The sequence below is a fragment of the Equus quagga genome, chromosome 4, assembly GCF_021613505.1.
Source record: "Equus quagga isolate Etosha38 chromosome 4, UCLA_HA_Equagga_1.0, whole genome shotgun sequence".
Classification (NCBI taxonomy): Eukaryota; Metazoa; Chordata; class Mammalia; order Perissodactyla; family Equidae; genus Equus; species Equus quagga.
The window spans coordinates 29720993-29737068 of NC_060270.1; the positions used below are offsets into that span (position 1 = coordinate 29720993).

Sequence of the window (16076 nt, forward strand, 5' to 3'; positions counted from 1 at the left end):
ACAACTCCATTCTCCCTCTATATCAGCATTTCAACCCACTGCCATCTGCCCCTCCCCCTGCACTGGCAAAAGTCACCCATGTCCCACTTGCCAAATCCAATGGATTCTTTAAATTTCTCTTCTTGATGACCTCTCTGCTGCTTTTGACTACTCTGACCATCTCTTCTTTCTGAAAACTCTCTTCTCCCTGGCTTTCCAAGGCAGCACTATCCCTCCAAGTTCTCCGACCACTGACCACACTGTTCAGCTTCCTGAACGCCTGCTCTTCCTCCATGCCCCTGCTTGTTGGTGCTGCTCAGGCGTCCTGGTCCTCTCCTCTACTCACCCTACACTTGGTCCCTAAGTAATCTTGTCTCTTCTCTCGGTCTTAATTATCATCTATAAGGTGATGAACTCTCACTAAATATCTCTGGTCAAAGACCCTCCCCTGAGCTCCGGACCCAAATAAATCTCTACCTGCCTACAAGGCATCTCAACATGGTCATTCCACAAGGCATCCCCAACTCACAGTGACCAAAAGGTAATTCTTCCTTCCTCCTATGGTCCCTGTGTCGATAACTCATGTCATCCTCTGCTCATTCCCCAAGTCAGAAACCAGAAAGCCAGTTTAAATTCCTCTGTCCCCAGGACTTGCCAATATAAAAATCTCCCCAAGTCTTGTGGTCTCTTATGTCCTCATTTCTCAAATCCAGCACTTTATTTCTACTCCCACTGCCAGCTGCCATAGTTCAGACCTCATCTTCTCCAACTGGAGCTCTTGTGATCGTTTCCTACCTGGATGTCCAGTCTCCCACTTCACCAGGCTGCAATTCATTCTGTGTGCTGCAGACAGAGTGCACTCCTGTGTACAAAAATGTGATGTACTCTTCTGAATAGAACAGTTCAACGTCTCCCCATCCTCTTCTGCCACGAGTGCCTGTAGAAAAACAGTTATCACTTAGATATGCGCATGTAGGGCCCTCCATGCTTTGGATCCTACACAACTCTCATGGCCCCTATTCCCCACACCCCACATTCTAGATGGCACAACTTGCTGTTCCCTAAATGGTTATTTCCAGCCTATTTTAGCATCCATGTTTCGTTTTACAATGCTCATAGCATTTTTTTTTAAAGATTTTATTTTTTTTCCCTTTTCTTTTTTTTTTTTTTGCTTTATCTCCCCCACTCCCCCCCCCCCCCCCCGACCCACATAGTTGTATGTCTTAGTTGCAGGTCCTTCTAGTTGTGGGACGTGGGACACCGCCTCAACGTGGCCTGACGAGCGGTGCCATGTCCGCACCCAGGATCCGAACCCTGGGCCGCCGCAGTGGAGCACGCGAACTTAACCACTCGGCCACTGAACCGACCCCTTCTTTTTCCCTTTTCCTTCCCAAAGCCCCCCAGTACATAGTTGTATAGTCTTCGTTGTGGGTCCTTCTAGTTGTGGCATGTGGGATGCTGCCTCAGTGTGGCTTGATGAGCAGTGCCCTGTCCACGCCCAGGATTCGACCCAACAAAACCCTAGGCCGCCTGCAGCAGAGCACGTGAACTTAACCACTCGACCATGGAGCCAGCCCCCAATATTCATAGCATTTTTAATATGACATTATACTTGTTTATTTACGTGTCTGTCTCCCTCTCTGGATTACAAACCTCTTAAAAACAAGACTTATGTTTCTCCTTGTTTCCCCAGTACCCAGGGCTGTCCCTGCCACATGGCAGGCTCACAGCAAATGTCTGCTGTATGATGAGAGAGTATATGCATGATTTAAATGAGTGAAGGGACCCCACCTCACAGGATGAGATGCTTGTTTTCTGTAGGAGAAAGTATTCCAGTCACTAAAACTCCGTTACCCAAGATGGATGGCTCTGCGCCCTGGAAAACACAGAGTGAAGCAGATTACAAGCGGCACGTCCTCTTCTGTGGCACGGAGGTTATCCAGGCCAAGGGAGCTTGTTCCAGGACCGTGAGAGCCGTGGTCCTGCAGACTGGTTAGTTAGCATTTCCTACTTTGTTTTATTTTAATGAAATATTTTCACTTAGTTTGTCTAATGCCTTAAATTTATTAGGTAAAGTGCAGTCTTTAGATAACAAATTAAATGTGTTAAATTTATATATTTTAAATGTGAATTGAACTATGGCAGATGCCTTTTAGTAAAAATAACACTGATGACAATAATTACTGTTTATGGGGGCCGGCCTGGTGGTGCAGGAGTTAAGTTCGCACGTTCTGCTTTGGCAGCCCAGGGTTCACCGGCTCAGATCCTGGATGTGGACCTATGAACCACTTGTCAAGCCATGCTGTGGTAGGCCTTCCACATATAAAGTAGAGGACAATGGGCACGGATGTTAGCTCAGGGCCAGTCTTCCTCAGCAAAAAGAGGAGGATTGGCAGTAGATGTTAGCTCAGGGCTAATCTTCCTCAAAAAAAGAAAATAAGAAAAAAAAGTACTGTTTTTGTGCTTTGTAGTTTATAAACTATTTGCACCTATCAAACCAGCAGAACAAAGACGCCTACTGTCTCTGCTTTGTACACAAATAGGCTAGGGCTCACACAATTCAAGTGAACTTAGAAAAATCACACAGCCAGTAACTGACAGAACTGGACCTAGAACTCAGGTCTTCTAACCCCCAATCCCAACTTCTTTCTAGGCAGGACTAGAAACTGAAAACTTGATACTAAGAAGCATTTGAAATTGAATCCAGGGGCTGGCTCGGTGGCACAGCAGTTGAGTGCGCACGTTCCACTTCTCAGCGGCCCCGGGTTCACCAGTTCGGATCCCAGGTGTGGACATGGCACCTCTTGGCAAAAGCTGTGCTGTGGTAGGCGTCCCACATATAGAGTGGAGGAAGATGGGCATGGATGTTAGCTAAGGGCCAATCTTCCTCAGCAAAAAGAGGAGGATTGGCAGTAGTTAGCTCAAGGCTGATCTTCCTCAAAAAAAAAAAAGAAAAGAAAAGAAATTGAATCCATCAGTGTTTACTGGGCCATTTAAATTTAAATTCAAGTGAATTATGTGTGTGTGTGTGCACATGCGTGGGCACATGTGTGCGTGTGCGTTCCTGAGTCTCCTTAAAATGAAGCTATATTTGGAAAAGCTGTGCTCTGCCTCCAGTATGGTGCTTTCCTATCTCTGGGCTGCACTGGCTTTGGAAGCAGAGGGAAGGCAGGCCAGAGAGTGATAAGCCCTGAAATAGGTAAGATATTTCCATCCTAGTGCCTAGGTATTTGCCCAATTATTCTTTAACTGTGTTTGGGTTTAAACACTGTTTACATATCTCTAGAGAAAATGAAGGCAATGTTGAGGTTTAGAGGAATGCTGGCAGTAATATTTGTCGACCTGAGAGTGTGGGGTGTGTTTTTGCCACTTCAGGATTCAACACTGCAAAGGGAGACCTTGTGAGGTCCATTCTCTACCCCAAGCCGATGAATTTTAAGCTCTACAGGGACGCCATCAGGTTCCTCCTGTGCCTCGTAGGGACGGCCACCATTGGCATGGTCTATACTTTGTGCGTCTACGTGCTCAGCGGGGTAAGCTGCTTCTCTTCTTTTACCACATGCACGCATACGCTCACCTACGTGGATTTTATACTCTGAGTGCTGACCTTAATCTAAGGCATGGTTTACAAACCTGGAACACAAAGCCAAATACTGAAATTTGCTTTTATATTCCCAGTTCCCCAATACAAGCAATTGATCACGAAGTTCCATAATAACAATCAGATCAAGTGGGATAAAACACTTTGTTTGTTGAGATATCAACATGTCTCCTCTTGCACACTTTTCCTTACACAATTTTTTCATTTTCAATCTGAGAATATATTTATTCCAATCATGTAATACTTTGTAGCTGTTAAATGAGGAATTTTAAATACACCTAGATACCCATTGTTGGTGAGGTCATGGCAAACTGGTACATTGTTCTCTGGGGGTAGCCCTATGAATTGTTACAAGCCTTTTCATTGCATGTTTGCAAAATATATTGAGAGCCATAAACGTGTTCATACCTTTTGACCCATATTTGACCCATTCATACCATTTCTAGGAATTTAAACAAACAAAAAATGTCATATGTGCAAAGCTGTTCATGACTGGTTTATCTTCGACAGCTAAAGAGTGACTTCATCTTCCAGGAACCTCTCCAGGAGGTGGTGAAGAAAGCCCTTGATGTTATCACCATCGCAGTTCCTCCAGCCCTACCTGCTGCTCTGACCACGGGCATCATTTATGCCCAGAGGAGGCTCAAGAAGAGAGGCATCTTCTGCATCAGTCCCCAGAGGATCAATGTATGTGGACAATTAAACCTTGTCTGCTTTGACAAGGTATGTGTGTTTCATCCTCATTCTCATCCCCATTTCTATCATCGTTATTGTCATGTTTAGGTAATTTACACTCTTGTGAAGCAGGAAACATAGGATGTGGATACCTGACTTCATTTTATCTCTGATTGGATGTGTGATCTAGGAAAGACGCATCTCTTGAGCACTGAGATTCCAAGGTTGAGAGAAGGGAGAGTAGGTACTGAATAGGTCAATCTTTTAGGGTCCTTCCAGCTCCAATATTCTATGAAACACAACTAATTAAAATAGCATTCTCTCCCTCTATAGTCAAAACCCTCACACAAACAACAAAATTTAAACTTTTTTGATTTAGGGATATTGCTGTATCCCATATGCCAAGAATATTGCCTGACACATAATCAGTGCTGAATAAATATTTATTGAGTTAATGAATGAATAAAAAATTAAGAGTTTATTTAGCTGTATCTTACTATGAGACTTGGTTACAATAAAGCCCCAATCAAACCCTTACTGTATTTTCCCATCTGCAGTATATGGCTTAAAATTCTCCTTGATTTTACACCAGTTACTCCCAAACAGCCTCTTCATCTCCCTTCTCTTGAATGTATCTTCTAGTCTGTACACACATATGCTGGGGTGAAGATGGGCATGAACAGCTCTTTTGTGGCTGGGTCTTAATTTATAAAGGCGACTGAGCGATGGAAGGGGGAGATCAATGCCATTGAAAGAAAAGCTTAATGTTGTGTACAGTTCCCCTAGACAGAAGAGGCATGGCTCACCATGCAGGGCCACAGGGGGAACGTGAAGTTTTGATCAGAAACAAAGCAGGAGCCATGGAAGTGCTTAGGCAATGGCCTTTGTTGGGGTTTCTGCAGGAAAGGCAAGGCAGGGCAGGGTAAACAGCGATGATTGGCTAGTTTGAATGATTTCGGTGAGCTTTGAACTGTAGAGGTGGTCTCTAGTTGTCTGATACCTGGCCCTAGGTTATTGAAGGCAGAGAAATACTGTCTCCTGGGGAATAAGGCCAGATAGAGGAGGTATGGCTCCCGACTGGACTGGTTAGTTTCCGTATCAAAGACGTACTATTGGCTGAGTCTCAAAGAGGCAGTCTCTCTCCAGTCAGAAAGGCTTTTTAAGATGTCAAAACATTATAACATACAGAAAACTCAAAAACATATACAGTAAAAGGGCATTGTAGGCAGGTGAATATGGGCAAAAGCGTGGAGTCAGGACAGCAATAGAGCATGGTTTTGACCGGAGTAGGACGTTAGTAATGGGAGAGGGTGTTTGTAGACCTTGATGTTTGACTAAGAAATTTTTACATTCTCTTTAGGCAGTGGGGAATTGTTGAAGGTGTTTTTTCTTTTTTTTATCGTTGCTTTACTTTTTCTTAATATAGTTGTTTATTGTGGTAAAATGTATGTAACATAAAATTTATCATTTTAACCATTTTTAAGTAGCTTTAAGTGTATTCACATTGTTGTGCAACCATCACCACCATCCATCTCCAGAACTTTTGCCATCTTCCCAAACTGAAACTTTGTACCCATTAAACCACACATTGAAGATTTTGATAGCAGAGAATTAATGGGACTCAGAGTTGTGTTTTATAATTACTGCAATATCAGAGAGATGTACCAAGATTGGAAGGTTAACACAGTTCTTGCCACCATTTCAATATTATTTTGTGATCAAACTAGCATCATAAGGAAAGAAGTTCTACTTATGGGATCATCTCATCTTGGACTTGGAAAAAGAAACAGGGGTGGGAGAGATAATTGTGACATGAATTTGAATAAAAAACAAGTAATAATTATGAGAATTAGCATTATTGTCAGCTCTTGCTCTATGCCGGACGTCAAATTAAGCACTTTATTTGTATTACCTCATTCACCCTCTACGAGTATCATGATGTTACAGATAAAGGCTCTGATATTTAGAGGGATAAAATAATTTGCCTGGGTTACCCCGCTGGGTTTTAACCCAGTCCAAGCTCTTCATCATTATACTGCACTGAGAGAAATTCCAATAAGCACCTTTTTACCAAATAGGTGTCAGATAGCAAATAATTTCCTTAGAACAGTAAAACATTCTACTCCTGTGATTTATTTCTGATGATACTTTTGACTTCTACTATGAAAACTGGACTCACCCATTTTATAGCTCTTACAGCCTTACCTGGGACTTTCCCATCCATTTGGTCTACATAGATCCTCAAAACAAGCCTCTGAAATATGTCAGGCAGATACTGTTTTCTTCCTTATATCGCTCAGAACACTAAAATTCAAAGAGATTAAGTGCCAGCTTGTCACACAACTGGTATGCGCTCATCAAAGTTTCTGCCCAGGACTCCAGAAGCCCACCATATTGTGTCTGTCCTTGAAGAGCTGATCTTGATAATATGATTGTGACACATATTTACCTTATTGCTCATCACTATGGGGCTGCTGGATCCCCAGGGTCAACTGGTGCTCGTTTCTGTTTAGACAGGCACCTTAACAAGAGATGGCTTGGACCTCTGGGGAGTCGTGCCCTGTGACAAGAATGGGTGAGTACTTTGGACTAAAGGCATTTAGTTTCGCTTTTCCCAGAACTCTGTGTTTTCTCCTGAAAACTAATCATGGAGAGATCGTGCCATTGGCTTTAGTGAGCAGTGGTTGCTGGAGTATTTTCCTTTAATTTCTTTTCTTGAATATTTCTAAATCTCACTAAAGCATGCATATTTCCGCCCACTCCAGCCCCTGCCCCATGCCACTCACAAACCTAGGAGATGAAGGGGTGTTTTGACACTGCATTCAAATCCTTGCTCGAATGTAATGTGTTGTCAGCATATTAGTCAGGGGCCTGAAATTGGCCCAGGGTCCCTAATTTGGACAATACCACGACATTGTCCTTCAGGGAGGTGACATTCCTAGTACAAACTGAAGGCTTTCTGTGTGCTAAGGGGAAGAACACTGCACTGACTTGTGTGCGCTGAATTTCAGGAAGAGGAACAGCTGTGGACCCGTGGCTAGCGTACTCCTTTGCCTCGGGATTCTAGCTCTGGGAACTCCACCTTCTGGCTGCCAGAAACCCCCCTTTCCTGGCCAGAGAAGACTCAGTTTGGGTAGATTTCAGCTTGGTGTGGTGGATGTACACATCCCCCTGCTGGGGCCCTCTTGTGGCCATGAGTGAGTTTGTTTCTCTGCCTGCTTTTTCTCTCCCCTGCCACTTCCAATGTGATCAGAACAGGAAGCATTTGACATTATTTCGTTTTTTTAATGAAAATACTTCCCTCTCACACTTACAACCTAAATCACAAAGCATCTTATACATGGAAGATACATTGTGGTTCCTGCATAATGCAGAAGACATAGACATAGAATTTGTCCATAAAATATTTTAATCATGTATGTTTAATACATTTTCATATTAAAATATAATTTATAAACAAGTCTATTTCCTGGGTTAAAAGATTAATCCTGATGCTTCTAACCACTTTAGTCTCCAGATTAAGTCTCTTACAAGGGTTAAACTTTCTAAAGTTATTTTCATTTTCCCTTGAAGATAGATTGGATGTATACCTGGTCTCTTTGTTCATGAGTATTTTTCTGTTTTAACTTCTACAAAAAGTGTATGCATTTATTCCAGTATGTGAGCATCCTGAGGGCAGTCTTTGTCGTATTCACCTTTGTGTCCCTATGACGTAGCCCAATACCAGGCACACACAGCAGACGCACAGTAAATGTTCATCTGAAATGAACTAAATACCTTCCATCTTTTGAATGCTCTTCCACTTACTGAATTGCCATCATATTTTTCACAAGACTTTTGAAACTTTCTATTTCTAAGAGTGGCTTGTCAACTTTAAATAAAAACAGTTGATACAATATTTAGGTGAGTGACTAATTAATTAATTAGGCCTACCACTCTCCCTTCCTCTCTCTCTCTCTCCCTTCCTTCCATCCTTAAAAAAGGTCAAAGTTGGCTTCAAATGACTAAAAGAGAAATTTAAAGTTTAAAAAAAAATTGGCAAATTTAATTAACAAAATGAGAGAAAAAAGATTCAATTCTAGCCAAGAAGTCAGCACCTGACTTATAGACTATTAAATATCTTCTTGTGAAAGGTGAGCCCATCTCTAATAATTCATATCTTCCAAAAATGGCCTGCCCAATGTGCCAGATACTTCAAGAACCATCAGAAGGCTATCTGGCTACCTGGGCTTGATAAATCATAAACCTTCAAACAAAAATCCAAGGACAGGGATGATAGAAAGTTTTATGTATCTGTTGTGCAAATCAATCTGGCTTGATCCTCAGGAACTCAGAATTACATAGTCAGAATTCTTACTGATGACTGTGAGTGTGCCATCTTAAAGATAAGAATATTTCCCCCCGATCTGTGTTTGCTTTTTGGTTTGAGCTTAATGTCTGTGTTAATCATGCTGCAGGTGATCACTTCCTTTTAGATGTTCACTAAAATACCAGGTGACACATTGTAAACTACTAAGATAACTCGATCTTTCGATATGTAATAATAGATATGATCAACAGAGTGGGTAATCAGCCAAGAGGTTTTTGAACTCTTTTTGAACTTGAATGAGGCAGCCAGGAAGAAATAAGGCTGAATTATGAGTCAACACTGAGATGTATATGCTTTCAAGAACAAAAGACTAGAGCAAACTAAGGCCGTATTTAAAGAAATGCAGTGTCCAGGTCGTGGGAAATAATAGTCTGATCCTGGAGATGTCATTTTAAGACAAACCATGACAAATAAAAACTTCCAAGCAAGAGTAACTAGGAAGGTGAGAGGTCTAGAAACTGCATGTTGGAGGCACGGCTACAGGTTCCTGTGGAACCCCAGAGAAAGGGGGGATCAAAAGGGAAAAGAGCCAGGCTGGTCCACAAATCTGAGAGAAGCGGCCATGTGGAGCAGGGAGAGTAAGTAGATTCTGACTAGCTCGAAGAAGCAGATTTTGCCTCGGTTCAGGAAGCACTTTCTGGCGCTCAGAGGTCCTCCAAATAGGATGGGCTGCTTTGTGAACCACCTACTGTGCTACACATTTAAGAAGGGACTGACAACAAGGTTACAGAGGACACCCCTCCAGCGGACCCGAGGCCAAACTTGATGACTTCAACTCTGGATTAGTGAAAGAACCCTGATTACGACATTTGAGTTGTATCTCAGTGGGTTTTAGATGAAGCCACTTTCTATAGGAAGCGATGGGGATGATGGCTGCCATATTGACACTAGATGCCAGGTTGGAAGAAGGGGATGTTGCAAAACATTCTCAAAGATGTTTTTGAAAGTTCCTTTCTTTATCATTATGGTCTTTCGGGGTTCCAGTAACCAACTCACTCATTTATTCGCTCATACATTTGCTGACTATCTACTGTGGACCAAACATCAGACATGTTGGGGAGAGGGCTATGGAAGACACAGCCCCGTCCTGAGGGATTCATTGAGGGAGATACACACATACACAAAGAGCTATAGTGGGAACTAGCCTGTTCTGTCTCACAGCATTGGAAATGAAGTGGTCTGGAAGTTGGGGTGGGAGTGGATGTGTTTAGAACTAAGGGTGATACTTCTAGTTCTTTCCATACCTCTGGAATTAAATCACGGCCAGAGAAAGGGTAAGGAAAAAGAGGGAAGAAAGAACTTGAAAGAATCTCAGAGACTTTTCTCATACTCAATGAACTTATGTAAGGATGATGGCCGAATGAAGCACTGTTAATTCAGGGGATTAGAGAGTAGTCACGTAATGTAACAAAGCATATTAAACCACTCTTTAAAAAGATAGTCACCTCCAGAAGCTCCATTTTGGCCCGGGAGAATAGGATTGAAACTCTTTCTATTTTCTTCTTTAGCTTCCAGGAAGTCCATAGCTTTGCCTCTGGCAGGGCTTTGCCATGGGGCCCACTGTGTGCGGCCATGGCCAGCTGCCACTCTCTGATTCTTCTAGATGAGACCATCCAGGGAGACCCTCTGGACCTCAAAATGTTTGAAGCCACCACCTGGGTAAGCCCTCTGCTCTACAGAAACTCTAAGAACTCTCTTCAATGCCAGAGCAACGCAGGTTTTATTACAGCTATTCAATACTTATAAAATGTGAATTCCCCAGTATAGTGTATGTAGCAGTGAGGGGTAAATCATGTAAGCCTGGTTTTCTTCTCCGCACAATGTATCTCTGTGGTAGGATTATTGTGAGGATTAAATGGGATGATGCATTAAAAAAAAAAAATCCCTGATACTGTGCCTGGCACATATTACAGGCTCAATAATATTAATATAATTGTAATTATTATATAATTATTTCCAACTCTTTAGGCTGTAGTAGGAATAATGTCTGGTTTCAAAATTTTCTAGAACATAAGGATGAGGAAACATCACTGTCACCAGTGGTTAGGATAATTTATTGTGACCAGGAGTTTTATTCTTATTCATTTAGTATCGATTTTGTTTCCAAGGCTGGAAACAATAAAAAGGAAAACCATGAGAGCTTTTGTTGAAACTTCGAAGTTGATTTAAGAGCAAATGTTGCTGTTCAGGACGAGGAATATGGCTCTCCCGGTTCTAGTTTTGGTTCTGCTCTAACTGACTGCTTGACCCTGGGAGGTCGTCTCTCCTGTGGGGACTTTGGCTTCCTTGACCTTAGAATGAGGGCATTGAATTAGACCCGCAGCGTTCACATAAAACAAAACAAAAAAGCCACAATCTTTGCTTAAAAGGAAATCTTATTCAGAAGAACCCTATAAAACACAAATAATTGGAGTTGCTCTGGTTGAGAGCGCATTTGAGGAGTAAAGGTGAAACTTCAGGGCACACATCCCCACCTACTTAGCCACAAGCCCATCACCACCCCCTGTAGCCTGGTGCAGCTCTGGACCCCCACGATACATGTGTGAGCCCTGCTGAAGGAGACCGTCCTTAGGATCCTTTCCAACTCTACTAGGGCATGGTTCTGTAGCCATCTGATGTAACTTTGCCATTCTTTCTGGGTTACTATCTCTGTATCTTTAGGTAGGGATTGCAATTTCCTCTCTCAGATTTTTTCAGCCACTCAGTGAGATGACTACAAAGCATTTTGACATCTCTAGTTCAGAAGGTTCCTTTGTTTATAATTTAGGGTCATTATTATAGCAATTAGCTAGCCTTGGTGGTCTAGGTTTGTTTCCTGGTCAGGGAACCACCTACCTGTTTGTCACTTGTCACACTGTGGTGGCTGTTGTGTTGCTATGATGCTGAAAGCTATGCCACTGGTATTTCAAACACCAGCAGTGTCACCCATGGTGGACAAGTTTCAGTGGGGTTTACGGACTAGATAGACTAGGAAGAAGGATCTGGCCACTCACTTCCCAAAAAATTGACTATGAAAACCCTATGAATAGCAGCAGAGCATTGTCTGATAGAACACCGGATGGTGAGAGGATGGCACAAAAAGACTGGGCAGGGTTGCGCTCTGCTGTACACAAGGTTGCTAAGAGTTGGAATCCACTCGACAGTGCTAACAACGACAAATTACAGCAATTACGGAGTGTTTCCTGAACATTAACCACGTACATCACAGTCCCTGCCCTGCTGCACGCTGAGGACCATCCATCCAAATTAGACAGAGAGGGAGAGCTGGAGGAGCACTGAACTCCAGGAAAAGGAAGACAGTAAGGTGCTTGCCTCACACACAATAAGTCTGGCTATTCATGTTCACTATTTTCAAGTTAAGCTCTTCAGAAATGAGAATGAGCCTTTATACAGCACATCCAACAGAGATAGCAGGACAAATTGCATGAATAATTCAGAAGTGTCTGCCCTTCAAGTTCTGCAGCATTTCTAACGCACTATTTTTTTCTGTGGTGAAATAAGGCTGGTTCACCTCCGTCTAGCTGAGGGGAGAGACGCCGAGAAAACATTGATTGGTGTGAGGATTTTCTCAAGGGGAGGATTTGAGCATAGTATCAGTGGATGAACAAGGAATAAATCCCTACAATGAAATATCCTATTTGTGAAATAGGAAATGGCTATTTCTGGGGACGATTTCCATGTCAAAGGAGTACCGGCCCACGCCATGGTAGTTAAGCCCTGCAAGACAGCCAGCCAGGTAAGCCTTGCTTGCTATCTACCCCACCACACCCAAACTCAAAGGGAAGCTTCCCTCACATCCATGATTTTGAAAGGTCACAGGTGTGTTTCCGTTGAATTCCACATGTGGAATTGGTGAGACCTTGTTTCCCTTATTTGCTAAAATAAGGATCGAGGGAGGAGGAGTTAATTCCCAATAGTCAGAAGCTATGTCGATGTGTCCCTCTCTCTTCCCCGTCCCTCAACCAGGTACCAGTGGAAGGAATTGCAATCCTGCATCAGTTCCCATTCTCATCAGCACTGCAGAGGATGACAGTCATTGTTCAAGAGATGGGGGGTGACCGGATGGCTTTTATGAAAGGTGCACCAGAGAAGGTGGCCAGCTTTTGCCAACCTGAGACAGGTAAGTGAATAGACTTGTATTACAACTGGAATATCTGTATTTCCAGCTCAAATATGTGCCTTCAGCACTTGATCTATGAATCCTATTGCCTAGTGGTCATTGCCAATTGGGTGACTCATTGGCATCCCAAACTCAGTACCAAAATCAAGCCTCTCTTTCTCACTTCCTATATTTCTCATCTTGGTGAATGGTACCAACATTCCCACCCTTACCCCTAGTTTAGGATTTTCCTCTGATTCCTCCCTCTATCTTAGTGCCTTTATCTGTTCAATTGCTAATCCATGGCCCTGTCACTCCGTCAGCTCAGGCTCTCATCATCCCTCCACTGGCTCACTTCAATAGTTGATAAATTGACCCCTGCCTTCAATCTCCCCTATGCTGATTCACCCTTCATACTGTGACCAGATTGGTTTTTCCATTGCATAGCTTAACTATTTTGTCACTTTCCGGCTTTTATTCTTCTGGTTGCTTCACATAGGGGCCAGAATAATCTCAAACTCGTTTAGGATCATATATATGGGCTTCATGATCTGTCGCCTATCAAACTTTCCACATATGCCTTACCACTCCTCTCCTCACATCCTGTGCTTCCCCTGAGCTGAACTAACTACTCAAGGAATGCTGAGTCTGTGCCTATGCACATGATGCTCCCTGAGCCAAAATGCCCATTCCCTTCCTTCATCTAACCACCTCCTCCCAGTCTGCTATATGCACACTAAGTACTTCCATAGCAGCTGCAATTGCTCGGATCATAGTATTGATTGTATTGCTAGCCTTCCAGCCTTTACCCCACTGGACAGAAATCCTCAGGGCAGGGCCTACAGTTCAATCTCTGCAGAGCCAGAGCCAATGACTGACAGAGAATAGACTCAATAAATGTTCACTGATTAAACCAGAGAAAAAAGAATTATACCCCTTTTCCAGCCTTTTTCTTTCTTTCTTTCTTTTTTTTTTTTTTTGAATGCCTCCTTCTCATTTTGGCTACACTGGATCCCACAATGTCAACCCTGGCAATGTATGTTTAGTGTTCCCACTGACTTGTTTGTGTACCTTTTTAGAGGTACGTTTTCTTGGACAACAGTTGGATCTGGTTGTAAAAAATTTCTATGCTAGTAATAGCTGAGTAAATTTTACATGCTAATCTTGTGTTATTTTCTGAACAGTACCAACTACTTTTGTTAGTGAACTTCAGATTTACACGACACAGGGCTTCCGGGTCATAGCGCTGGCCTACAAAAAGCTGGAAATGGACCACCACACCACTGCCTTGATGAGGTAAGTGGAGAGGATTTTGATAAAGCAGAATGGTTTTGTGGGAAGATGCACCAGACTGGGCAGCGGACACAGAAACAGAGCGTGCTGGATTTGCGTGCATGAAATGTTTTGAACTTGGTAAACAAGGATGTAGTCATCCCTTCTCTTCCTAAATCACAAAGCTGATATGAACAGTGACTGGGAGAATTCATGAGTAATAGCTGTATAAACCGTAAACTACGATGTGATTGTAAAACTTTGTGAAAACAGACCTATAAATATAACAATGCTTCAGAGAGGTTGAAATTGTGGTCGTGCCCTCATTTTGAACTAAATATAGGTAGCTAATCTTTCATTGTAGTTGGTGAGTTAGTTGAAAGTTAGGAAACATTTGTCTGAAAAAATTCTTGATAAGAAATATACAACTTAATATAACAAATAAATATAGTAGCTTGGACTTACATAATCTAGGTAGCATTTGTAGAAAAACAAGAAAAGCTTCAGAGGGGCCCTTCTACAGAAAGTTTTGATAGGTATAGATTAATAGGGATGCTCAAAGGCTGAAATGGACTGGAGTGTTTATTAGTTCAAATCTATTCGTTGTTTTATTTTCCACCGTTTTTAGGCTATCATGTTTATTTCACCTTCAATGCCATGTCCAATACCTTATACCACCCACTATTAGTAACACTGCTATGGAGATTATCAAGGCTTATATTGTTATTTAGGATTTTAAATTTGGAAGGTCTAACGTATTTGTGTTCGATCCTGTCAGACTCAACCCTCTCTTCTTGTGACTATATTTTGTGCCACGTCCTTTAACATACTAAAATAAAATTCATGTGTAACATGATCTGTACGTATTCTCTGTAAAAAACAAATAGAGTGCCCTTCTATACAGTAAAAATAAAAGGAAAAAATGCAATGAATTACAAGAAGGAATGGTTCAATGAAGTTTCAGCTGACTCCATTAAAACAAAATGAAACAATATATTGCTTGCACCTGTGTGTAGAGTCGTTCCAGCCACAACAACTAGGAATGCAGACTGACACAGGTGTGCCAGACACCGGAATCTCAAATACTGCCAGCACTCTTGCTGCCAGTGTGGTGACTCTGTGAAGTGGTTAAAAACTCTTCGTAAAACTGAATAAAACAGTACAATCTTTTCTCAACTTATGTGGTAGTTACATTCCTGGAAAATTCAATGGAATATTGAAAATGTGCAAAAATACGTTGTATTTATATGTAAAACAGAGGTAGGGGAAGTATACACAATTTTGTATGTGTTTAACATAATATAGTAGTATTATACGTACTGTAATAATACAGTACACTATCTAGTCCAATGTAAACAATGTAGGCCTGTACTGGCTTAGGAAAGTATAAACAATTTTCAGCGTCCACGAATGTCCTATAAAATATTCAAAAGGCACGTGGGATGCAGAATAATTCTTCGCTGTGCATTGGTCAATGCAGAAAATCTTACATAGGTGTCTAAACAGTTTCCCGAATGTCCTCTAGAGGCGGTACCACCCCTCCTGAGAATGACTGATGTGTCCCAACCCTGTCGCTTCGTGGATGGGCAGTGAGGCCCAGAGGGGGAGTCACTCATCTGAAGTCCCTGAGTATTGGATTCCTGGCCTTATTGGCCCACTCTCCCTGAGGCCAGCTTAATGTGACCCTTAAAACTTTGGCTATTACAATTCTGGATAGTCGTTGTAGTTTACTCAACTCTGGTCACTCAAGTCAGAGGGCTAAGAGTGAACTTTGAGACTGGATGTCACATGTTAAAGAAGAGGAAACGTGGGTCCAGGGAAGGGATGTGGGGATGGAAGGAACTGGGGATGGAAGGAACTGGGGATGGAAGGAACTGGGGATGGAAGGGACTGGGAATGGAAGGAACTGGGGATGGAAGGAACTGGGGATGGAAGGAACTGGGGATGGAAGGTAGTTTCCTGAGAGCCTGTTGACAGGGATACATCAAGAATCTGGCCACTATGCTGCTGCTTCTGATTATTGTAATAAAATATTTGCAAATCTACAAGTTTCAGACTCATGGCCTTCAGGCTTGTGTGTG

General features: G+C 42.4%; 1 protein-coding gene across 7 annotated transcripts in view; it reads left to right on the forward strand.

Annotated features, from left to right (window-relative positions):
* The window catches only part of ATP13A4 (ATPase 13A4), a 129716-nt gene that overhangs the window by 72793 nt on the left and 40847 nt on the right, over positions 1-16076 (forward strand). For 5 of the 7 annotated variants that reach the window (XM_046658317.1, XM_046658321.1, XM_046658322.1 and 2 more), the window contains 8 exons: positions 1801-1971; positions 3355-3512; positions 4091-4303; positions 6769-6830; positions 10133-10283; positions 12274-12360; positions 12591-12744; positions 13908-14019. In XM_046658317.1, coding sequence (XP_046514273.1) covers positions 1801-1971; positions 3355-3512; positions 4091-4303; positions 6769-6830; positions 10133-10283; positions 12274-12360; positions 12591-12744; positions 13908-14019 — 1108 coding nt within the window. The remainder of the gene's footprint in view (positions 1-1800; positions 1972-3354; positions 3513-4090; positions 4304-6768; positions 6831-10132; positions 10284-12273; positions 12361-12590; positions 12745-13907; positions 14020-16076) is intronic. The other 2 variants (XM_046658319.1, XM_046658320.1) reach the window with 2 other exon arrangements.